Source organism: Silene latifolia, chromosome Y, assembly GCF_048544455.1.
Source record: "Silene latifolia isolate original U9 population chromosome Y, ASM4854445v1, whole genome shotgun sequence".
NCBI lineage: Eukaryota > Viridiplantae > Streptophyta > Magnoliopsida > Caryophyllales > Caryophyllaceae > Silene > Silene latifolia.
Window position 1 is genome coordinate 310,515,346 of NC_133538.1, and position 24,878 is coordinate 310,540,223.

Here is a 24,878-nt window from a genome sequence, read left to right on the forward strand (position 1 = left end):
GTGTGGCGCAAGTGTTCTCTAACATCTCGACCTTTCGGTGGAGATGATTGATCTCTTCCTCCCGATCATCGGGGATCGCATCACTGATCGCTTGGATGCGGGTGTTCATCCCGTCCACCTTCGTCTCGAGATCACAAACCGTCTTCTGCAACTCCTCGAGGCTCGCGGCCATCCGCATAACAAAGCCCTCGAGTTTGGGAAGCTTGACGTCGATTGATTCCTCTAAGGCATCCACTCAATCCTCAATTGTTTCGCCCATTTTCTCGATCTCGATAAACAAATGCGGCGTGCAGAAACCCGTCCGAAGACCGGGCTCTGATACCAAATGTCACGGTCCGGTACTTTTGCCGGATCGTGGCGCGCACCCTTGCCCGGCTCAAGGCAAGGTGCAAGCGACAAGGATCTTCGTACTAGTGAAGGATCGCTCACTAGCACGATACTCGGGTCTCGGCAAGTACGGCAACACTCGACAGGATTGCAACGAGAGCGTCAAGCACTAGTGTTTGTCAAGCACTAGGCATTCGTAATCGGTCTCGGGTGTGTGAGTCGGGATCCTAGTGTCGATCCCACAAACACGCCTTGCTAGAAAAGTGAAGGCAAAGAGTCGTTCACAACAAAGCAACAACAAGCAACACGAAGGCACAAAGTAGGAAGCAGATTTTCATTCACTAGTACTCCCTAAAGAGGGAAATTTGATATCTACATCTGGTAGCAGAAGATATTGAAATTACAAAACTAGTGTAGAATAGCGATATACCTATTTATGGAAAGAAAAGCTATTCTAAAACTATGCTAAACTAGGAAAGTATTTACTAAAAATATACAAGGGAAAAATTACATAAGTATGAATAAATCTAAGGGTTCAAAGTGTACGGATCGTCACACACAGCAAGTTTCTTCATATTATCATATACATAAGCTATCTTGAGCATGAAACAGAACTAATTACATAGCCAAGTAGACATTACATTTATAATCATGATCTTGCAATTAATCAAAATTTTCGTAAACCGTATTTAAGACCCGATACAGGTTGCAGAGCTACATAACTCTAAGCAAGCATGGCAGTTAATCTCCTTTGTTTACACTAATTTTTGCATCTCTTGAAGCTAATCAGAAACACCATCATTGTTTATGACACCTTCCCCGACTTCAACAAGCCTCCCACGAACCCATTTTTTGGTCGCTGATTTCGCAGTTGGGTGTGCATGTTCTTCATGATTTTGCAACTTAACTCCATTGACAGAGGGAACTCCATTCTTTCCGAGAGGATACTGCTTTTCCGTGCGTTCCTTTATGTCTTGCTTTTCTGCAAAGCTCTCTAGGCTGAGCCCAAGCATATAACCCCCGAGGCTTGTAGGAAGGGTATGCTTGTGATAGAGGTTGGTATCTAGATTTCGGTCTTCACCTGGTTTCATCGATTGGAAACCATTCACCATTTTCTGGTATTCTTGATTTACTTTTGGTGTTATGGTTTTTTTGCCATTCACTGCTATATTGTATCTCTGATCAGCATCTTCAGTGAGGGTTTCTCCGCCTTTTCCAGCATACTCCTGATGCCCAGATTGGACGTTATCTTGTGGAGGAAGTTCCCCGTTTTCAATTGACTTGATCGATTGAGTTGCTTCAGCGATTAGCTTGTGCGCCTCAATGAGGGATGCTCTAGCAACGGGGCTTCTTGTAGCAGCAACCTCAAGGGCTTTCGCTGCCTTTTGAGCTTCTGCAATAAGCAACCTGCATATATGCAGAATTTCACGACCAAATAGTTTTCTCAAGGAAAAGAACATAGCTTACGTAAGTCTTAGACAGAATATTCAGAATTAGCAGCGCAACACAAGAATGAATCATCAATAGTGTCTACCATTTACCCATGTACAGAAAACAGAAACGAGGAGTAATATACTAATATCAGTAATATGTTCAAACCTTGTGCACTTTACATTTTATCATTTAACATGCGGTTTTATCATTGGAGCTACAGGCTGCACGTGCATACACAAGTACAAAACAAATAAATGAACAAAAAAAGGAAAAGGATGGCTAAAACAAGAAACACCATTTTGGGGATAGAAGACTTACTTGGCTCGCTCTAAGGCCTCGATCTTCATTGTGTCTGATGTCCCTCTTTGAGCTCTAATACTCTTCAGCATTTCTAGTTTGGATGTAGACAGTGGATCTTTGTATTTTGGGACGTTCCTTTTCTTCAGTTTGGGTAGTTGAGTACTTCCGTTTGCAGTGGATTTTTCTTTCTCACTTTTCTTTCTAGAAGTATTAGTTGAGTCCTCACCACTTTGCTTCTTTCTTACCTTTCTTTCAGCACCCTCTGGTATTCGATGATATTTAGCCAAGCCAGTACAGACCCTTGTGCGGTATGCCTAGCGTAAAAGTAGAAAAAATTCCGAGTAAAACTACATATGGGTCTCTCTAGTGAGCATGTCTCATACAAGACTCACTCAAGCAGACAAGCTATATGATTTTTGAGACACACGGTCTCTAAATAGAAAAAAGGCTAGCTATAGCGTGAAAAACTTACCGGATCAGCCCATTTAGCGGAGATGGCTTCAGCAATCTTTCTTCGTTGTTCAAGAGATTTAGGTGCTCGCTTGCTACCCTTGGGTCTAGGTAAGGATTTCCTATGCTCTATACTTTCCAACCATTCCTGTTGCAACTGCTTGCTCAAGATATCATAGGAATCCCACTGTAGCTCTTCTTCGTCCTGAAAGCCTCCTCTAGCAGCTTCAGCAATTAGATTTTGCCAATCAAAGATGCAGGTTTCTTGAAGCATGAGCATTTCACGACGCTTCTGCCAGCCCATTCTCACTCCGGCTGCAATTTTCACCCTGGTTTCTGGGCTTCATACAGAAACAATATGAAGGTGAAATCTCATAGAAAATTAACCACGACTGCACACATAAAATGCTAGAGCAGGGCAATCTAAGAGTCTAAGACGCACTTGACACAAAAAGATAAGATTTGAACTAACGAAAGGTTAAAGTTGTACGTCACATGCAACAACAACAAAAAGAGAGCCTAAATCCGAAAATAATTTGGAGTCGGCTAACATCTATCATCAATTGAAACCGTTAATATGGCCAGCAAAATAAGGAAAAAAAAAAAAAAGTGATACAGAAAACATTTTAGAATAAATTAGTGAATATACTAGCAAGATAAGAAAGTCACACGTATCGTCATGTCATATTTAGGGAGTTGACACTAAAAAAAAGTGTAGGATTTATGCCTTATCCACCTTTGTGCATGGCCCATAGTTGCCAACTTCATCTTCACCTGAATCAGGAAGGGTCATTAGACAGAAGGAAAGCTCAAAGTAATCACATAAATAACCTCATTCAGTTGAAGATAATTGGGATTAGTTCAATCTAAATTTTAGCGAGTTGCTTATGTATTTGTATTCACCAAAAACGGAATTCGTTAACGTAATTGTTCTTTCAAACTTATAAAAGACTATAACTAGTCAATTCTAGAACAAAATGCCCTTAATTTGGAACAGCCATGGAATACCTAGTGAAGGTAAATAAAACCCAGCGGCTATTCATCAGTACGGATTGCGATTCAAGATTCAAATTCATACTATAATGACTAGGCTCTAAAAAAAATGTCATAGCTCCAGCAGAATCACAAAATTTGAAATTTGTTTAGCCGCACTACCAGTGGCACAATGAACTACGCAAGGATTTATAGTGAATATGATCATATTATTCTTGCTTTCCAATTTGAGAACTCGGAGAACGGTAAAGCCTGAGAGTCTGAGGCTACATGGTCAATTTTATCAAATACGGAAAAAAAACATGGAACAGTATTTTTGTTATATTTTAATGAGGTTATTCCTAACATTACTGCATGCTGCTCCTAAAGATGTATAAGCTGTAGTAAACTTGCAACTAATCTTACATGCCTTAGGGCTTTGCATGGCAAGTCTGGTCTTCTCCTTGATTCGTCGAAGAGTTTCTGCACATTTTCGCATAGTTATCACCAATATGCTTGATTAGTACGTACAAGCTAGCTAATTGTAGCAAGTCGAATGACTTACCAGGGCTGTGCTTTCTGCCTTTATTCCAAGGTGTATTTCCTTTATTTGCTTTAGAAATCCTCAAGCGCCTCAATTTTTCTCGCTCATCAACTTCCTCTGAACCTCCACTTGAAGACTCATTTTGAACTGTTATAGATTGTAATTCGGCTGTAGATGATAATGCATTGTTATCCTTCTCTATGTCTTTATTCAGGACTAAACACTGTGGCTCAAGAGTAGCCACGGCACTAACTAGGAATCCAGGACACGACTTCTTAAAATAAACCAAGCCAAAGTTCAAGCACTGTGGCTCAAGAGTAGCCACGGCACTAACTAGGAATCCAGGACACGACTTCTTAAAATAAACCAAGCCAAAGTTCAAGTTTCCAGTATTTTGCAAAGATTTACGAGATGATGCCCATCTATCCTCATGTTGTAACAGAGGATAATTTGGTATATTACCATTAATAAACAACCGCACCCTCGTGTAACCTAAATGAGTCGGGATGGAGGATTGTGCAATAGCAATATCTGCCAAAATGATTAGAACATTAAATTAGTATTAATCCCTGATAAGAAAAATAAACAATTATGCACACCTAGCTGGCAAATGGTCATTTGGGTGGGAAAGGGACCGGTCATTCAGGCATTTCACGTGCTTTTGGGTTTTTATTGGGTCGGGTCTCTTCGCCTTAAGTGATTTGTATTTGAGCCGGGTCATTCTCGTTGCGTTTATTGAGCTTTTTGTCATTACTATCACTAAAAACTTATGTATGCTTTCCAACTCGTCTTTTTGGGTCAATAGCGGGACCTATAATCTGATCCTATAAGCTAGATACTCAAAAGATCAGCTCCATTGGACAGTGCATGAGATCTTAGATATCAATCCTTTACTACTTCATGCATAACCAAAAAGGCAAAAAGACCTACAATGTATTAGAGAAGCGATGTTCTATTTTACTTCAACTGCTTACTACGGCCATGCCCATGTTCAACATGACACTAAAGATATGTACATTGGTATGGAATCCGTACCCAGCATCTACCAAACCATCACTTTATCAGTGGAGACAAAAATGGGAGCTCCCACAAAAAATGTAGAGGAAGAGAATGTCAAATGAAGCAAATACTCCCTCCGTCCCGGTCAATTGTTGTCCTATGATTTTGGCACAAAGACCAAGAAAAAGGGAGGGGGTCAATTAATAAATGACTAGTGGAACAAATTGAGTGTGAATGATCAAATTGCTCATTAAATTCATTCTTAAAATAGAAAGGACAACAATTGACTAAGACACCCGAAAATAGAATAGGACAACAAATGACCGGGACAGAGGGAGTAGTAGTTAGTACTCTTATGATTTTTCACAATTTGAGCTTTAGGTCTCAAACATCTTAAATAAAAACACCCTAATATTTCATACTTTAAAACTACACTCATGTGCAGAGGACATGCCGCCACACTCTCTTTTCAGGACAGAGTAGTACCCCTTTTTCGACACCACTAGCCGAGTCCAAGTACATAGGCTCTGGTATACTATGCTGTATAGTGTATACCCAACAAACACCCAGATGGTTCTATAGTTCTATTACTTCTATATGACATAATTAGCCAAGAGCCCAAGACCTGAATACCTAATTCCACAAGTAATGGTTCAACATATTGGCAGTTTGGCACAAGTGCACAACCGTTTTACACAAGACTAATGTCAAACCCTTTTACAAAATGAGATCTAACAGGTTCTCCAAAATACTACTCCACTATCAAACCCTTTTACAATTTCCACATTGCCATAATGTTTTTACTGTCACGCTTAACTACAGTCTGCTTAAAGGAACACAGAATGAACAATTCTGCCATAAAATCAATATTTCTAAGAAATAACAATTTCTCCTCTAAACCTTACCCACTCAAACAGAGGTGGGTGGACTGGCACGGTCGCACGGAAGGCCGTCTGGAACAATGAACTATTTCTCCTCTAAACCTAGGTTTGAACCTCGTCAACATCAAAATCGCCCCCTATAACGACAAATCATTGGTTCCGCCACTACACTCAAATACCCCACCTGCCCAAATCATATCTACTGCATTTGGGTCACAATATATCCTATTAAAGACTAAATCTTTAGCATCCTGTACTGAATTTACAGCATAAAACCAAATGTCAACCAGCTTAGTCTGTAACGTTACTGAGAGGTGGTACTCATGACCCCGGTTCGAACCTCGTCACATCAAACTCGCACTTGTGGCTCCCTTTATACCTAAACAACCCCAACCCCCCCCAACCGACAAATCATGGCTCCTACTATACTCAAATACCCAGATGCCCATATCACTTCTACTGCATTTGGGTCACAATAAATCCTATTAAAGACTAATTTTTAGCATCCTAGACTGCATTTACAGCATAAACACAAAAAACCAACAATTCTATTAACAAAAAAGACATGTAATTTACAGAGAAAACAAACCTAATAAAGGCATGAGGAGGTCATTCAGTCGAAATCACAGAAAATCCCAGAAACAGCAGAAATGTTCATCAACATTCCCCAATTGAATTAGGTTTTATTGATTATACTACTGAAGTGAAAAGGAAGAAAATTGGGGAGAAATTGTAAAGAAGATTAGGAGTGAAATGGGAGGATAAAAGAGAGTTGGTCTTTGTATAATAATTGTATGGTGGTTAACACAACCATGTCATCTGGTATTATGGTATCTTACATCTTTTGTTGTTTTCTTCACTAAGTTAATGTACTCCGTACATGTCTTCCGGGAGGACCATTAATGTGTCTTCTCTAGCCAATAAGAAGTATTTATGGCTATTTAAAAACAATAAATATAAAGGTAAATATAAAATAAATATAGGCATGGCTAAGGAGGATACATTAATGGTCCTCCCGGAGGACCTAATAAATTTTCACATTTTAATTAGTGGATTTGAGTTGATTTTTTTTTTTTTTTGTTTAAGGTCATGTTTGTTAATCAATGATTAATTTCAACATAAGCACATCGTAAAAGCGGATAATAAAATTTTATTAAAATGTTTGACTAACATATTTTAATTAGAAGAATTAATTTGAGTGTTTGGTAGTTAGCAGATTGTTAGTTTTCTTTGTAAAATGGTGTAAAATTTCCTAGTGTAGAATATGTTAACCAATATGCTGGGATAAATCAGCATATTGTAAAACAATATATTGACCTCAGTTCAATTCCCGGTCTTTTTTTTTTTAGGGGGAGATCCCAGAATCTCCGAAAACCGTCTATTATACACTTCGATTTGGGTCGTTCAAAAGGTCGTAACAGACCATATTTCTTTTTCTCCCGCGTTTTCTACCACGTTTTCGGAGTTGTTTCAGGAGTTAGTCTATTCGATTTCAGCCCTAAATAACAAGTATATCCATTTTTCAAAGTTATCTGATTTTGTTGCGAGGCTAGTTTATCGCATACAGGCACAGTCAAATGTCATCAATTGCTCCTCAAAATTTACGTGGCCGCTTCGCCTAACCTGTGGAACCCACCATGCAATTTCTAGACATTTTTGCTCCGGAAGCTCAGAATTCTGGAAAATCGCGTATTCAATTCAATTTGAGCACTAGGGAGATCGTATCGAGCCACGTTTCTTTTTCTACTAGTTTTATATCATGTGTCCCTGGTCGCTTTAGGAGGTACATTATCCGATTTCATACCCAAAAAACAAGTATACATTGCTTTTACACGATTATCCGAGATCGAGACTGGTTATCACATACTAACGCCCTCAAATAATCATTGTTTCTCCTCAAAATTTGTGTGGCCTATTTATGTGACCCAACGGACTCTCAATTTGATTTCCGGTCATTTTTGTTTTGGGACCCGAAAATCGTGTATTGCACTTCAATTTGTTTAGAAGGCCATAAGACCACGTGTCTTTTTCTCTCGCCTTTTCTACCGTGTTTCTTGGGTCTCTTCAGGATGTATCCTGTAACATCCCAAGAGATTGAGAGGAAAGTTGTCCCACATCGGAGGAATAAGATACTTGTGATATGTTTATAAGGGATTCCACTCTCCATTTAGTAACAAGGTCTTGTGCTTTTCGCTTAACTGGAGACAAATAATGGGCCCAACGGTGCACACCCATCTTATTGGAGTTGTTTTACGACGGTGGTGAGTTGGGTTGTTATATATCTTATTCGATTTCAATCCCGAATAACAAGCATTAATCCATTTTTCACGATTATCCAATTTTTGTCCGAGCTGAGGCTGGTTTATCGCATACTAGCACAGTCAAATTCATCATTTGCTCCTTAACATTTGCGTGGCCGCTTTATCTGACCCGAGGAACCCTCCGTGCAATTTCTGGACATTTTTGCTCCGGAACCTGTAATACCTGGAAATTGTGTATGCACTTCAATTTGAGCATTAAGGATATTGTATCGGGCGACATTTCTTTTTTTCCCGGGTTTTTCTATCACGTATTCGGGGTCGATTCAGGAGGTACGTTATCTGATTTTATGGACAAAAAACAAGTACACATCACTTTTATAGATTATCCGATTTTCGACATAGCCGATTTATCGCATACCATACCTTCAAATAGCCATTCTTGCTACTCAAAATTTGCATGGTCTCTTTATCTGACCTAAGGGACCCTCCGTTAGATTTCCGGACCCCAAAATCTTCGAAAACCGGTGTATTACACTTTAATTTGAGCCGTTCAGGAGGTCGTACATGATCACGTTTAGTTTTCTTCCGATTTTTCTACCGTGTGTCCGGGGTCGCTTCAGGAGGCAACTTATTCAATTTCGACCCTACATAACAAGTATTAATCCATTTTTCACAATTATACGATTTTTGACCAAGACTAGTTTATCGCATACATGCGTCCTCAATTATCCTCAGTTGCTCCTCAAAATTTGTGTGACCGCTTTATATGATCCATTGAACCCGCAGTTTGATTTTCAGACATTTTTGTTCCAGGATCCTGAAATCTCCGAAAACTGTGTATTACATTTCAACTTGGACCGTTCAGGAGGTCGTACTTGAAAACATATTTTTTCTCATGGTTTTTAAACCACGTGCCCTAGGTCATTTCTGAAGTTAACCTATTCAATTTCAGCGTTAAATAACAATCATTAATCCATTTTTCACTATTATCCGATCTTTTATCGCATACAACTAATTACCCATAAAAAAATATGCCAAATTTAGAAATGTAAGCAATTGAACTAAATCCCAAATTGGATGGTAATAAATACTACTCCCTCCAATTCTCTATATTTTTCCCTATTTTCTAAAACGGATTATTCAGGTTTTCTTCCCCTTTCTATTTTTGGTAAACTTTTACTCTTATTTTATTCATTCCTCTCTATTATCACCAAACCTCACTCAACTCTTTTTCTCTTATTTTATTCATTACTTTAATATTTGTGGCCTACAATTCATTATTTAACTCCTAATTATTCATCCATCTCTCCTATCAGCCAACCCCACATATGTTCTTTATCAATATAATACTCACACGCAGGGACGGGCCCACCTAGTAGCAACGGGTGGCGGACGCTACCCCAAACATAAAAGAAATAGTTTAGAAGACACCCCAATTATCGCTGAATAATAGATAAATAAATATTATTCTATTAAATGTACAACAAACAGCTTATGGTTCAACGATAAAGGCTTTGGTTTTCTACCAATTGCCCTAGGTTCGAATTCCATACATAGACTAATTTTTTTTGCTAAGAGATTAGATTTCATGCCCGGGCATTGCCGGGTCATATCACAACAATGGCTGAAATTATTTGTGCTTATTTACAGGTAAAGAATAAAGTCGTCTAAAGTAACAAAATCACCCTCTGTAAATATAAATACGCTATTTTTTTTATGTAGAGCATTAAATAAATAAATATATAACATCAGTCCACAACTTTAAACCTAAGTCAAGGATCTTGGATATCACATTGAGCCCAAATCTCTCGACCTTTATAAATTGCGACTACATTGTGTTGATTGCAACCCAAATGTTTTAGGGCATCATTGTTTGTAATCAATAAGCTTCTTTTGATAGGTCATAGGTGCGTTAATATCGGGCTAGCTAGTCGAGTAACACCATTTAAAAGATTAGTTAGAAATATAAAAACTCAGAAGAAAATGAAATTTTTAGTAAAATTACAATGATATATCGATGGTGAAATAAAAAGGATACCTTTTTTTTACTGCTGACAACAACAACAACAAAAAAAAAAAAAACCAAAAGTTATTTTTTAGGTCATGTCAATCCATCATTTATCAGTTTATGATAAATGTTGCCATCGTCACAAAGTTCTAAATTTTTGTATGGTACCATACTACCATGCATTAAACTATATACTAAGTACAACAAAAACTCTTAAATAAGTTTAACAACAATACAATCAATATATCTATCTATTTATATTAATAAAGGAAGCTTTTTTCGAGCGATTATAGAGACTCCAAGTTTTACGAACTACTTAGAGAGTCCAACTATTAGAGAGTACCTATTTTACTTTTAATTAATAATACTCCGTATGATATCCTAATTTTAGTTAAATTTAGTGATTTGCCTCAAATAACTTACACGGAGTACTATTATGTTTTCAGAGCATACACCTCAGTTCAAATATAATTATAATAAAATTACTTTAGATTCCTAGAACTACACTACTACCCTAAGCTATATGAGATTATGAGTTATAATTACTGTATATAATTATACGAATTTGGTTGAGAGATTATTATCATAAGGAATCTAAAACATTACTATAACATGTTCACATTTCATACGTCACATAGGTGAAGTAAGAGCCCTATAATTGACAAATTGTATAGAAGCCAAACCACTAAATTCCACAGCTTTAGTGTTTATATAAGCTCAAAACTCAGCGAATTAATCTTTAATCCTAGATTAAGTTGAAGACAATTCCAATACAATTAGAACACTATCCGTTTTATATAAATATCGCCTTGATCTTAGATGTCAATAATAATTCCCTCATGAAATAATCTATTTTTAGTTGATTATGTTTGTGCTTTGTTCGTTTTGATCAATAATGATTATAGTTATTTTCACTGATATAGATTATTTGTATATGATGCAGGTTGATGATAAATTGTTCTAGGTTATACGTTCGTAATGGCCAAAGTTGCAAGAGAATTTGGAGACTTTGTTATCGTAACACAAATAAGGTAATTAAGATAAAAGACTTATACTTTGAATTTGCCTCTACTTTCTAATATTATGCGCTACCGCTTCATATCGTGCTTCCAAATATTAGTTCGACATTCATCTTAATACTCCGTAATAATTAGTTCACATAATAGTTTATAAAGTTTTTGTTGACTTAAATTCATTTTTTATTGCTTTTTACTGACTCATATTATAAAGGTCGGGCGAGCAATAACTCAATTTTACTTACAAAATTACTAATGACAAAATTACATGCAATTGAATTTGTGATACTCTAAATAGATGTGCATATTCGTTACCTTCAAAAGTTAGAGTATCTATTACCATGCATATTCATGTTTGTACACAAGTTTAGTACAATGATACAAATCTACGCACACAATTACACAAGTTCAGTTTTATCACATGAAATTGGCATAAAGCTTGGTGTTATTAGCGAGCTGTAATTACATACATTATTAACATACATGGAAAATTTTGAGCTTTTTTTTCTTTTCTTAAAATATACTCCTAATTAAAGACTAATATTTACATGCGTAATCACGTAGAATTTTTTTTTTTATATATTAAAAACCTTCAACGGATCGTTCGGCAAATAACGGCACTTTGCATACTATTTTCTTCTTCTACCTAAGCTGAGCCGATAAGAAAATATTCTCTTTGGATAATATAACTGTGTAAGTAATTGACTTTTATATGTTTCGATCGAGGTATCCGGATACTCTTATAATTGCATGACCACAGAGCACCAAATACGTGTTAGTAATCCTTTTGAAAATATAGGTTTGTAGTAGCTTCGGATTGATAAATACGGAATACTTGGGTTTATTATTTAAAAGTTGATTAAGTTGATTTAAATCTAATTTATACGGAGTATTTAATAAGAAAAGTTGGTACAAGAGTTCAACACTCATACAAAATTTGACATCTCAAAGGGGTTAGAGAAGTAAGAAAAATTAGACATTTGAAATATTCTTTTTAAATGCTTAATCTGGAGGCTTTACTTTAAAAAGTGGGATTAAATCTATTTTATATTTTGCTTTTCGTTTCAGGGATGCGAGACTAACAATGTCAAAATAACTTACAAATGGTGCCATGCGGTTGAGTTATAACGGTTGAGTAGTGTATGGGGCATATGGTTTTTAGATTTTGGTTAGGATTTATGTAAATTTACAAATAGTGCCATGGGGTTGAGTTATAACGGTTAAGTAGTGTACATGTATGGGGCATATAGTTTTTAGATTTTGGTTAGGATTTATGTAAATTTAAGGATAAAATCATATTGGCATTACTTTATTAGAAGTGTGTTAGGATGAAAAACACAATGTTTATTGTATTAGAAGTGTGTTGAGAACCATTATTCAAAAATTTGAGTTAAGGGTAATAATTATAATTTGTAAAGCTATAGAATTGTAATCTACTATGTAATTTTGGAGGTTTTACTCATTTGTTTTAGAAGGAATTTTGAGTTAAGTTGGTTTCTTAAGCAGAAACAAAAGAAGTAATAGAGCTATCTAACTTGATTCGATGAATTTAGCTAAACCTGATTAAATATAGTCGTACATGTATCTATAAATTTATCGTGTTAGTTTTTCATATGTAAGGAACTGGACGTAGCTGGATGATTATTTTCCTCTCTATTGTTTGCTTGAATTATCTTTGTTATCTAAATCAACTAATAAGAATTATACAAATGAGAATTTGCGGTTAAAGAATATCTGCAACTGAGCAAAGTGTATTTACTTGCTATCACAAGTTAGATTTGAATTAGTGGCAAATTAGTGGTTAGGTCATGTTCTTTTGAAAATAAGGTCAATCCCTTTAAATTTAGTATGTTCAGTTGATAAAAGTTAAGCTCCTATTCATAAAAGTAATATTATCACATTATAATAACAGGATATTACAAAAGGGCCCGGGCATCGCCCGGGCATTAAATCTAGTCTATATTAATAAAGGAAGTTTTTTTCGAGCGTTTATAGAGACTCCAACTATTTCGAACGACTTAAAATAAGAGATAATATTTAAGATAATAATTATTGAAATAAGATATGGAGCAATAAATTAATTATTAGTTTGTTATGGTACAATATGAATCCTAAACTAAAACAAAAGCTAATTACGTTTGTTTTATAAAGTTCAAACAATCAAAATCTACACTACTATATATGGATCAATATTTTGCTTCTAACCCCCTCCCCCACTCCACCCCACCCGAAAAAAAAATTAGTTTCAAGTTCCTATATTTTGTTTGTTTATTAACGATTATTATCATTAGGTGTATGTTTACTAAATAATCTTTGTTTTTATTTCAGGAAATATATATGAAGACCAACTAAAATACGGTATTTAATTTCTGGAGCTTCGACTGCCTAATAGGAACGAGGTCGGATTCTTTAGTCTTCAAATTACAGTTTCTTTGAATGTTTGTATTCGTAGGAAACATATATGCGTTTTTTTTGGATTGAGCCAGGTACGTTAAACTTTAATTCGAAATATAATTTGGTTTTACTATTTGTGTTTTAATGGCAAGAAATATAAACATGATTAATTTTGGTTGCAATAGTGAATATCCTATATAAAAGCGCTTTGCCCCCTAAAGACCCCTAACAAGTCGCTATGCTCATTAGTTCTTTTGTTATCATGAGTTTTTTCTTTTTTTTCTTTAGTTATCATGTTCCTATTCTATAAATTTATTTACGATTCTATTATAATACGGGAAAAGCTTATTTATCTCTATGTTCTATTATTTGTTTGCCGGTAACATGATTGTGAGATATGCATGAAGATTGATCACGACGAATCGACATTAAGCTTCGCTTTGCTACGACCAAATAACCAACCCTCTTGAGTCTTATATGAACATACAATAAGCCCATTTAATCGTATTAGGTTATATATACGTAATACGTTTATTGTTTCATAATTCGATGTTTTTATGGGCATTATTTTTGTCATGGTGCTTATAACGTTGAATCAAACATGAAATATGATCCTCTCTCGCATTATTTTTCCCTTTGTGACGATTGCGTGCCTACCTTTTTTTTTTTTTTTTTAATATTGCTTATTACTATATTTCGTAAATTTTCAATCTAATGAGTTGTGTGACTTGTGTCTTTAGAGTTTAGAAATTAGTTTTATTTCATGATTTCTTTTAGTGAATTATATTTATCATGTTGATGTTGATGATAGATCTTTTTCGAATCATAACACAAAGACTACATCCGCAGGAGATTTGAGTAACAATGACTGTTATCTGCCTTGAGCCCTTGACACCAAGTAAGCGATCTCCCACACAGGGCAGAGTAAGTTGAAGGGACACTAACCATGAATTTTAATTAAACATATCCTTCTCTCTATATAAATATAGTTATACAGCTTATTATAGAGAATTGAGCACTTTCATTATATATTTATTTGTGGGAGGGAGTAATACTTTATCCTTTCTTCTTCCTAATTATTTATCGCATTTGCTAAATTCCGCACGAGGTTTTACTTAATCCTGCATACTTTATCATAGTATTCCAATTTTACCCTTTCTCTTAAAAACAGATTTAAAAGGTTATCTTCCTTACAAAACTAAACCAATTCATCAATTAATACACGCCTTAATATTGATTTAGTGAATATTGATTTAAAGAACAAATACGAAGTAAGAAATTTGCAATTAGGGTTTCTTTCAATTTGTCATCTTCCTTCAACTGCACATTGTTAACTCAGATTGCACCTAAGATGTTGAATACATCGTACAAACTAAGCCATCAATAACTCGCCTAAACACTGAAGCATTTGCCATGGCATTCCCCAATTTCTATTAACATTATTGTGATTGAGCAAAACAATGTTAATTATACATTTAATCAAATTCATAGTCGTCGACTACCATCGTCAGAGTTAGGTGTTCGTCTGTTGGCGCAGTGGGCAGGCGTTGGCCATCGTCGGAATACGGTGTTTGTTTGTTCGGTCGGCGTTGGTGTTGGCGCGGTGAGATAAAGGGAAGAATATAGTGTGTTTTCTTATTTTTTTTGGGTTTTTTCAATTCTCTCTCAATGGTTGTGAAATGTGAGAGGGGTATACTCGGTATAAAAGAGAAAAATGTGCAGGAATTAGTAGTATGATGTGCGGGATTTAGCATGTCCCTTATTTATTTACTTTTATTAAAATACCCCTCATAATATAAATATAAAAAGTAAATAAATAGCCGAAATAAAAGCAGTAGTTGATATTCATTTGCTCCGTTTGTAACTTCGTATCACGGTGGCCTTTGTAGGTTTGCGGACTCACTTTTTTAGGACTCCCAACTGTTTCTACGTTACTATCTAATGTATACCATTAGTCTCATTATAGACGGATATATCCATCTAAAGTAAAAGACGGGTAAAATATGCTTAAAGTGGTGATATTTTTGGGTTCTATCATACAACTTGTTGTTTGTCTTATGCTTAAAATGGGTGAATATTTTCCCGTTTATAACTATAGACGAATATCTTCCATCTATAATGAAAATTTGTGAATATCATATGATATTATAATTTTCCTCAACTACGTGCATTTTTTTACCAATTTTGATATATAAAATTTTGCTAATTTTGTTGATTACTACCTAACATACATAACACTACTAAAATAATTTAATTTGGATATTACATAATTTGATGTAACTTATTCTTAATTTTTATTGCGTTTCCTAAGATTAATAAACTTTCGCTATTGTTGAGATGATCTATTAGTTGTTAAATACATACAAATTTACTATTGCAAATATCGAGATAACACGTGATAATAAACGTAATGTTCAACAGCGGCTTATAAAACATAATAGTACAACTGGCCCGTGCATCGCACAGGCATTAAATCTAATCTATATTAATAAAGAAAGCTTTTTTCGAGCGATATTAGAGAGTCCATGTTATATGAACTACTTAATATTAAAAAAAAAAAAAAAAAAAAATTGGGATAGTGATAATATTTGACGGAGACTCTGAAACTTAATCACAATATGAAAAGAAAGAAAGTTTAATTACACCACAAATACTTCAAACAACTTTGCAACGATGTGCATATGGAGCACTATATAAGCGCACACAAATCAAATTCTTCCCTGCTTATCTATCTTCTTCTCCTTACTGATTTGTTTAATTTAATTCACTATTGTTCCATTTATATTTATATTATGTTGCGCTTGTATATTGATTCTCTTATAGAAGGATAAAGCATAACCGTGTTATATAGATAAAGTATATATTATGCGTGTTTATCATATTCCAACAAAGTTGTATTTTGCAATTATATAGGGTTATCGTATGTATTAATAGTACGTGCATTGATATTGCAGGTACAAATAAAATTAGAGTAAGCGTATAACATGATGGTTGAGCTCATGGATGAACAGTGTTCAAACAATTTATTAGGTATGATTAATATTGGTACAAACTGCTATCTCCAAGTCCCTTCCAAGCTGAAAAGCCAACTATTTGAGTTATATACTTTTATTTGCTATGTACAATTATCTTCCTTTTCGATTTAGTGGTTGAGAGCTGACACATTAATTTGTCGTTCTTATTTTTCATAATTCTTAAGACCGTCTTAACGTGAAAACGATTTTCACATCCAATTAAAAAAAAAGATGGAAATAAAAGGAGTTTCAGAGATTTTTAAGTTGAAACGGTCTTAAATAAGACCAACCGTCTTTCTTTTGTCTGAGTAGTCTTTCTTTTGTATGAGTATACAAGTAGTTTGATTAATTTAAGAAGATTAAAAATCTCGCATGCATGCAGTACGTAGAATAATATTCTTACCCTACCAAATTTCAATTGATAAATCTTTTGCTAATACATAAGTGATCTCACATGGAGTACCAAATTTGTTCTATATATAAAACATAGGGAGTACGAGTACAAATCTATTAATAAAGAAATTTTGTGTTACCACTATCTAAACGTACATAGAGGAGATAAAGTTTGAAGAATCTTGCGATGACTTAACCACGAGTAATTTCAATTATTATGAGAAAGAAAAGGGATGCGTATATTGTGATATTCAATAACGATGATCATGTTACCCTGCTACCCGTGAGGCTATTTATAGTTCGGCATCGGCTTCGTTCCAAGGAACAACTAAAAAACGAGAGAGAGAGGAAACTGCTCCAAGTGCATATTAATGAGAAGGACGCTTTGGCTGATTAAAAGATGGATAATGATATGGCGCCACTCGGTGGCGCCCAATTTAGGCGTCACCCTCTCACATGCAATAAATGCGGGCCCACAAAATAATGGATACATCCCATAGAATAAGTGGGGACCTCAATAATAAGGGATACATGTGAGAGGGTGGAAAATGAATCGGCACCGGGCACCATATCATTATGAGGTTATGGGACTGACTAAGGTTAGGGTCGATATGAGACTGAGCAAGTCAACCCTTCGAAACGACTCTTCCTTACGCTCTTATATTATGGCGAGGAATGTTGTAAGAAAATCCCTGGATTTTGCCCGGAGATTCCGTCTTAAAGACTTAAAACGGCAAAAGCAAACACACGCTACTTGCGATAAGATAAAAGACAAGCCCTTTGCTAATATATATATGCATTTTATTTTTCTCTTATAAATGAGAATTTGTGATATGATACGAAGGTTGTATAAATATTCTCTCATTTTTTCATCTTTACATATTTTCCATACGTTTTTGAGAGTTAAAGGAAGCAATGTTTGACTTTTTATTAGTTAAAAGAAAAAACAAGTTTTAGATTAAAATAAAATATTTACATATATAATATGGAAAAAATATTTCATGAAATACGATGTTAATATATACAAATCGGAATCTACAGTCAAAGTACTATTTTGGAGGCCACCTAAAAACAAATAGAAAGATGAAAAAAAACAAATAAATTAAAAGGCGTACACAATTTTATTAAAATCGAGATTTTACTTTGAAAATTTTACTAACAGGCCCGTGCATCGCACGGGCATTAAATCTAGTATATATATAAAAGAGGCTTTTTTCAGACAATTCTAGAGACTCCAACTTTTTTACAACACGATTTTTATTTTTAATAATAAACTCAGTTGAAGATAATTATTGATTTTTATTTTTAATAATAAACTCAGCTGAAGATAATTATTTTGAGCTAATCAACTAATCAAATAAAAGATATAGTAAATTACAAAAAAAGATAAAGATTGAGTTTTATTTTTGAATCCTAACTAAGATTGAATCCTAACTAAGATAAATCTCCAAAGAATCATACACATATATATACAACTTTGTTTTTAATTGCATGTGCAACGTCAATCTCAATTCTTTCTGGTGAAGAGGACCACATCGTTGCACCACTAATAGCAAACCATTACAACGCCCTAAAATGAAGTATCCATGTGCAGCACCTGTTTTCTTAAATATACGACCGGTTTTTTCAAGAGTGTTTGCCTGAACAACTGTCAAAGAGCACCTCTTTTCTCTATTGCTGACCGAGTTCTTTAAGGACTAAAAGTTTTTTATCCTTGTCGCAGTTAAGACGGCTATATTTAAGATGCAAGGATATTTGAGTCAGTACTTCTGGTGGCATGTATTTGGATTCAGACGGCGAGAAATTTGAGTTCAAGAATTTATGAGGTGATTTGCAATTTGTTGTCATTATTGTTTCCGGATCAATAAGTTTTGCATCGAACAACAAGAAATTGATGAGGGACAAATTACAAGCGATTGGGTGAACAACAAGAAATTATCAGGGACGAACTATTGTTTATATACTGTTGCTATCTTGTGGTGGAAGCTTCAACTTTGCCTTCCAATCTCGTGAACTAAACCGCAGCAAGGAAGAACAATCAGTAAAAGACGTCACTTTTCATCTTACAAGAAAAACATATGAACAAGAAACTAAGAAGATAGTTGATCGAGGAGGATAATAAATCTTTGGCCAATAGCTAATCGCATATTACCCTCAAAAAAGGTATATGATCTGATAGGAAGTTCATCAAAGGTGAATTAACAATCTCCAACAAAATTTTAAAGCGATGCAACATTACTGAAATGAAAAGAGTTCATCTCCAACCAAACGATACATTACATAAACCGAAAAGCACATTTTCAATACCCATAAGACATCAATGACAGACCAAAGATGTGTAATATACACGCAGACATAGGTGCATAAGTAATATAATTAGCTTGATGCGCAATGTACATGCATATACACCGCTATGTTGACAATTTTACAATTGAATATTTCAGGCTGTTTGGTTAATTCAAAGAAGTTATTTTTATACTTTCTTTTTTATATCTCTGATGTTATTTCTCTAATAATTTTATTTTTCGTCCCCTGCATCACCAGTAAATAAATCTTTTACTTACATTTTCCCGTCCCCCAAAACATAGTAATTCTTTCGAATTACTCTATTTACCATCTTTAGCCGATTTTTCAATCGGTCAATATCTATTTTGGACATAGTCATTAAATATCAGTCTTAAATTTAAAACGGGTTAAATAGAATAGACGAGAATTGATCAAGCAAGAAATAGAATGCGTATTGAGTAAAGTGGGGATTATTTGACCCGTATTAATGTTAAGACGGAAATAATGCGTAAATGGGAGAATGAAGAAGAGAGAGACCTCTTTGAGTGGTTCAAGGCCGAAGGAAGAAGGAGGAGCAGATGGGTTAGTGTAGTATGCGTCGTATGTTTCAAGGCAAAGGTGTTTGGTCATCGTTTTGTTGAAATGGAAATTATTTGCCATTGTTATTGCAGAATGTTGTGAATTTTGTGAGTTTTATGTGACAAAACAAATATGAGGAAGGAAGAAATTACTTGCTTTGATTCTAATGAAATTACAAGGCTTATATAGCAACAAACTAGTGCAACAAACATCATATTGTAGTCTAAGAAAATGCCCACTAAGACCATTTCCTAAGGCCACTAACAAGTGGTAAACCCACTAAGACCATTGTGGTAAACCCACTAACAAGTGGTAAACCCACTAAGACAATTGTGGTAAACCCACTAAGAAGTGGTAAACCCACTAAGACCATTGTGGTAAACCCACTAAGAAGTGGTAAACCCACTAAGACCACTAATTGAATTAATATTTCCAATACCTCCCCTTAATTCAAATACTGCAAACTCCAATTTTCTCCATGAAATTCTGATGCTTGGCTTGGAATAAACTTTTGGTAAACAAATCGCATTCTCGTTCATTGGTGCCACGTAACTTTAACTCAATTTTTCCTTCACCGACTAAGCCTCGATAAAATGATCTTTGAACCTCAATGTGTTTGGTCCTGGCATGATATGCAGGATTCTTAGTCATAGCAATAGCAGACTTGTTATCACACCATATCACAGTAGCCTTACTTTGTTCATTCCCAAATCGACAAGAACTTTTCTCGGCCAGATTGCTTGCCTCCCACCGCACTCGCCGCCACATACTCGCCTCACTAGATGACAATGCTCTTTGTGTCCTGCTTCTTTGAACTCCATGTAATAGCACCAGACCCTAACATGAACACGAGACCCGATGTACTCTTTTCTGTCATCAAGACTTCGCCTGATCCACTATCTCGTGAATCCAACCAGATCGAAATCTTCAGAGGTTTCATACCCGATTCCCTTCTCTACTGTTGTTCTCGCAATGTACCTTAAAATCCTCTTTGCGGCTCCTAGATGCCGCTTTGTTGGACGTGCGAAAACCTAGAGACCACACTAACACCGTATGCAATGTCCGGTCTGGTGTGAGTGAGGTAGTTCGGACCACCCACAATGCTCCCGAATCTGTTTCTCATCCGCACTACCAGTGCCATCTTCCCTTTGCAACTTCTCATTTGCATTCATTGGTGTGATTGCAATTTCAGAATCCTCCATTCTGAATTTCTTGAGAATTCTTTTGCATACTTCCTCCGAGACACAGAGATACCTTCTTGATCGATTCACCTCTAATCCAAGAAAATATTGCGGCTTTCCTAGATCTGTCATCTCAAACTCTTTCATCATAGCCTTTCGAATTCATTCAAGATTTCTTGAGATGAACTGACATAAATTATGTCATCTACATACACACATACCACCAAAAACCCAAAGATTAGATGTTCTTTTGGTATACAAAGTTGGCTCATTTTCACTCCTGTCAAAGCCACTCTTTGTAAAGAATGCATCTAATCTGTTTGTACCAGGCTCAGGAGCTTGCTTGATCCATATAGAGCCTTCTCAGCACTGTAAACCTTTCCCTCTTCTTTCCTTTTGACAAAACCAGTGGCTGTTCCACATAGACCTCTTCCTGCAATTCTCCATTCAGAAAGGCTGATTTAACATCAAACTGATAGACTGTCAGTTTGAGTTGAGCAGCCATAGCTAAAATGACTCTAACTGTCTCAAATCTTGCCTTTGGTGAGAAAGTCTCCTCAAAATCAATCCCCTCCAATTGAGCATACCCTTTGGCCACTAGTCTGGCTTTATGCTTCTGTATACTCCCATCTGTGTTGAATTTGGTCCTGAAAACCCATTTCAACCCAATAACATTTTTGTCAACTGGTAGGTCAACCAGTTCCCAAGTCTTATTCTTTTGAATAGACTTTATTTCTTCTTCCATAGCAAGTCGCCACTCAACTTGTTTTGCAAAGCATCAACAAAGTGGATTGGCTCTGCAGTGACTAGAGCAAACCCACATGTTTCATAAATTTCTTCCATGGATCTCATCTTCCTTGGAGGTGACTCATCAGAAGAAGATGAGTCTTCTGATGTTTCATTTGTTTCTGGTGGTGTAGCTGGTATTGCATCCAACTCCTGATTCACATTTTGATTTTCTTCCTGCTGTGGTTTAGACTCAGACTCAAATGTAAATACTCTTTGATTATCACTGTTTGACCAATCCAGACTTCATCTTCAAAGAAAATAACATTTCTGCTGATTATTACATTTCCATTTACAGGATTATATAACCGTATGCCTTTGATCGAGTAGCATAGCCAATAAATATGCATTTTCTTGACTTTTCATCAAGCTTTGACCTTAAATTCACTAGGGAATATGCTATGCACCCAAACACTCTGAGATGTTCCACATTTGGCCTCCTTCCCTTCCAAATCTCATAAGGTATTCTATCTTGAACAGCCCTAGATGGTGAGATGTTCAAGATATATCTTTGCAGATTGACACGCCTCACCCCATAAATCATTTGGTAAACTTCTTCCCCTTAGCATACTTCTTGCCATCTCAACCACAGTTCTATTCTTCCTCTCTGCAACACCATTTTGCTCAGGAGTATATGGAGCGATCAATTCTCTATTTACACCGATTTTCACAAAAATTGTGAAATCTTTGGAAGTAAACTCACCTCCCTGTCAGTCCTCGGACACTTCAATTTTTTACCACTCGAGTTTCTACCATAACCTTGAATTTTTTGAAATATTCAAATGACTCAGACTTGACCGCAGAAAGTATACCCAACTCATCCTCTGCAGTCATCAGTAAATAATAAAAAATATTTACTTCCTCCTAATGACTCTGTCTGCATAGGGCCACAAAGATCAGCATGCACCAATTCTAAACATTCACTAGCCCTCCATGCCTTTCCAGTTGGAAATGAGTCTCTAGACTGTTTTCCATAAATGCATCCCTCACAAATTCCAAGTTCACCAATCCCAGGCAAACCATCCACTAATCCTTTCCTACTCAAAAGTTTCAAACTTTGAACATTAAGGTGGCCATACCTAAGATGCCACAGTCTGGCCTTATCATCCTCCTTTATCGTCAATGCTCTACCCATCGACTTGACTAAATCAAGGGAAAACATTTTATTCCTTCCCATTGATGTCATGGCCACTATCTCATTTGATTTTTTATCCTTAATTTCACAAGAATTATTATCAAATGATAGTGAAAAACCAGACTCAAGCAATTGACCAACACTTAACAAATTATAGGCCAATTGAGGTACATACTGCACATGATGAAGTAATTTAATATTACCTTGCTCAGTTTTGACCGCAATGATCCCAACACCTTCCACACTTAATCGCTTATCATCCCCAAGTCTTACTTTGCTTATCCTGGATTCATCCAAGTCTTTGAACAAAGACTTGGTACTTGACATGTGATTAGAGCAACCACTGTCAATATACGGACATTCCCAGTCTCTTGTGCCCCATTGCTTGTCGAAAAAGCTTTTCTTCTGTTTCAAAGAATATTCACTTTTTGATCGTGTTCGATCCTTCTCCTTCTCGCCAGCAGTTCACCTCCTTATGACCTGGCTTGTTACAAAGTAGTAACACTTCATAGGACCCTTTGGAGTGTCCTTAGCTTGAGTTTCGATGATGGCGGCGGATGTCCCGCCACGTCCTCTTCCTCTCGAAACCTCCCCTTCCTCTACCTCTTCCGGCACTGTTTGATCCGTCCTTGGAAGACTCACCCTTGGAGACAAATGCCTGCTCCTCCTTCTTCTCTGAAGATCTGTTGACTCTTTCTTCATGAGCTAACAGTGAGCCCATCAAGTCATCAAATGAATATTTCTCTAAATCATTTGATTCCTCAATGGCGATCACAATGTAGTCATACTTCTTTGTGGCTCCTTAACACCTTCCCAACAACCCGCTCATCGATATTTTCTCTCCATATGCCCTCATCTCTTTGCACTACTCTTGATACCCTGGACAAATAGTCTTGTGCGGACTCTTTGTCACTCATGAGAGAAGTCTCAAACTCTCTCCTTAAAGTTTGTAATCTCACCTTGATTACTTTCTTGTCACCTAGATATTCTGATTTCAGAATATCCCAGGCCTCCTTTGATGTAGTAGCAGAAGCAATCCGAGAAAAGAACTCCTCCTCCAAGGCTTGTTGAATGATAAACAAAGCCTTGGCATCTTTCTTTCTCTTCTCCTTAAGAGTCGCATCTGGTTCTTCCGGTTTGGTATCTTCAAACCCATTTTCAACCAGTTCCCAAAGCTCTTGTGATCCGAAAAGAGTCTTCATCTTCAATTCCCTGAATTGATAGTTGACACCCTTAAATATTGGCAATTGAGAGTAACCATTTGAGCTTGCTCCATTGGAAGCCATGACAAGTCCTAGGATATGAAACCTAGAGCTCTTGATACCAATTTGTTGTGAATTTTGTGAGTTTTATGTGACAAAACAAATATGAGGAAGGAAGAAATTACTTGCTTTGATTCTAATGAAATTACAAGGCTTATATAGCAACAAACTAGTGCAACAAACATCATATTGTAGTCTAAGAAAATGCCCACTAAGACCATTTCCTAAGGCCACTAACAAGTGGTAAACCCACTAAGACCATTGTGGTAAACCCACTAACAAGTGGTAAACCCACTAAGACAATTGTGGTAAACCCACTAAGAAGTGGTAAACCCACTAAGACCATTGTGGTAAACCCACTAAGAAGTGGTAAACCCACTAAGACCACTAATTGAATTAATATTTCCAATACAGAATGCACACCACTGTAACAATTGAGTTTGTTTGTCTTATTATTACTGCAATTTTAGGCAATTCATACATGTTAAATTCGAATACGGATCAGACTACAAAATTTAGATAATTACCACACGACTTTGAGGCAAGGTTTGCTAGACCACTCAAACGGGCTGGATGGGTCGGCTGGTGAGGTTTGCTAGACCACTCAAACGGGTTGGATGGGTCGGTTGGTGAGGCGGTTCATACATGTTAAACTC

At 36.0% G+C, this 24,878-nt stretch overlaps 3 protein-coding genes across 5 annotated transcripts; all 3 read right to left on the reverse strand.

The window, feature by feature from the left end:
* Positions 1–816: 816 nt before the first annotated feature.
* LOC141633320 (uncharacterized) lies at positions 817–6,746 on the reverse strand. Of its 3 annotated transcripts, none has more exons than XM_074445805.1 (7): positions 6,497–6,746; positions 4,049–4,558; positions 3,914–3,966; positions 3,248–3,285; positions 2,534–2,852; positions 2,080–2,375; positions 817–1,734 (listed from the first exon to the last, which is right to left on the reverse strand). In XM_074445805.1, exons 1-7 carry the CDS (start codon positions 6,507–6,509, stop codon positions 1,110–1,112), a joined length of 1,854 nt encoding a protein of 617 aa, XP_074301906.1. In that variant the 5' UTR covers positions 6,510–6,746; the 3' UTR covers positions 817–1,109. The 3 variants fall into 3 exon arrangements, with proteins under 3 accessions (XP_074301906.1, XP_074301905.1, XP_074301907.1); XM_074445804.1 differs by having other exon boundaries at positions 3,239–3,285; XM_074445806.1 differs by lacking the exon at positions 6,497–6,746 and having other exon boundaries at positions 3,239–3,285; positions 3,910–3,966; positions 4,049–4,070.
* A 13,562-nt stretch (positions 6,747–20,308) lies between these two features.
* On the reverse strand, positions 20,309–21,186 carry LOC141631168 (uncharacterized). The gene is made up of 3 exons (XM_074443874.1): positions 20,958–21,186; positions 20,801–20,889; positions 20,309–20,695 (listed from the first exon to the last, which is right to left on the reverse strand). Exons 1-3 carry the CDS (start codon positions 21,184–21,186, stop codon positions 20,309–20,311), a joined length of 705 nt encoding a protein of 234 aa, XP_074299975.1.
* A 184-nt stretch (positions 21,187–21,370) lies between these two features.
* On the reverse strand, positions 21,371–24,246 carry LOC141631169 (uncharacterized). The gene is made up of 5 exons (XM_074443875.1): positions 23,749–24,246; positions 23,453–23,665; positions 22,698–23,365; positions 21,803–22,051; positions 21,371–21,686 (listed from the first exon to the last, which is right to left on the reverse strand). Exons 1-5 carry the CDS (start codon positions 24,244–24,246, stop codon positions 21,371–21,373), a joined length of 1,944 nt encoding a protein of 647 aa, XP_074299976.1.
* Positions 24,247–24,878: the final 632 nt, after the last annotated feature.

Bases quoted from the DNA above. Each gene is read 5' to 3' on its own strand.
- LOC141633320 (XM_074445804.1), bottom strand. The intron at 3,967-4,048 runs GTAAGTCATTCG...GAAAATGTGCAG, and splicing joins AGGCAGAAAGCACAGCCCTG to AAACTCTTCGACGAATCAAG. The intron at 1,735-2,079 runs GTAAGTCTTCTA...GCATATATGCAG, and splicing joins GAGGCCTTAGAGCGAGCCAA to GTTGCTTATTGCAGAAGCTC.
- LOC141631168 (XM_074443874.1), bottom strand. From the start codon at position 21,186: ATGAAAGAGTTTGAGATGACAGATCTAGGAAAGCCGCAATATTTTCTT. The intron at 20,890-20,957 runs GTGGGTGGTCCG...TGTGGTCTCTAG, and splicing joins GAAACAGATTCGGGAGCATT to GTTTTCGCACGTCCAACAAA. The intron at 20,696-20,800 runs GTATGAAACCTC...TGTTCATGTTAG, and splicing joins ACAGTAGAGAAGGGAATCGG to GGTCTGGTGCTATTACATGG.
- LOC141631169 (XM_074443875.1), bottom strand. From the start codon at position 24,246: ATGGCTTCCAATGGAGCAAGCTCAAATGGTTACTCTCAATTGCCAATA. The intron at 22,052-22,697 runs GTCATTAGGAGG...TTGGTCAAACAG, and splicing joins TGTGGCCCTATGCAGACAGA to TGATAATCAAAGAGTATTTA. The intron at 21,687-21,802 runs GTTGAGTGGCGA...ATGGGTTTTCAG, and splicing joins GTTGATGCTTTGCAAAACAA to GACCAAATTCAACACAGATG.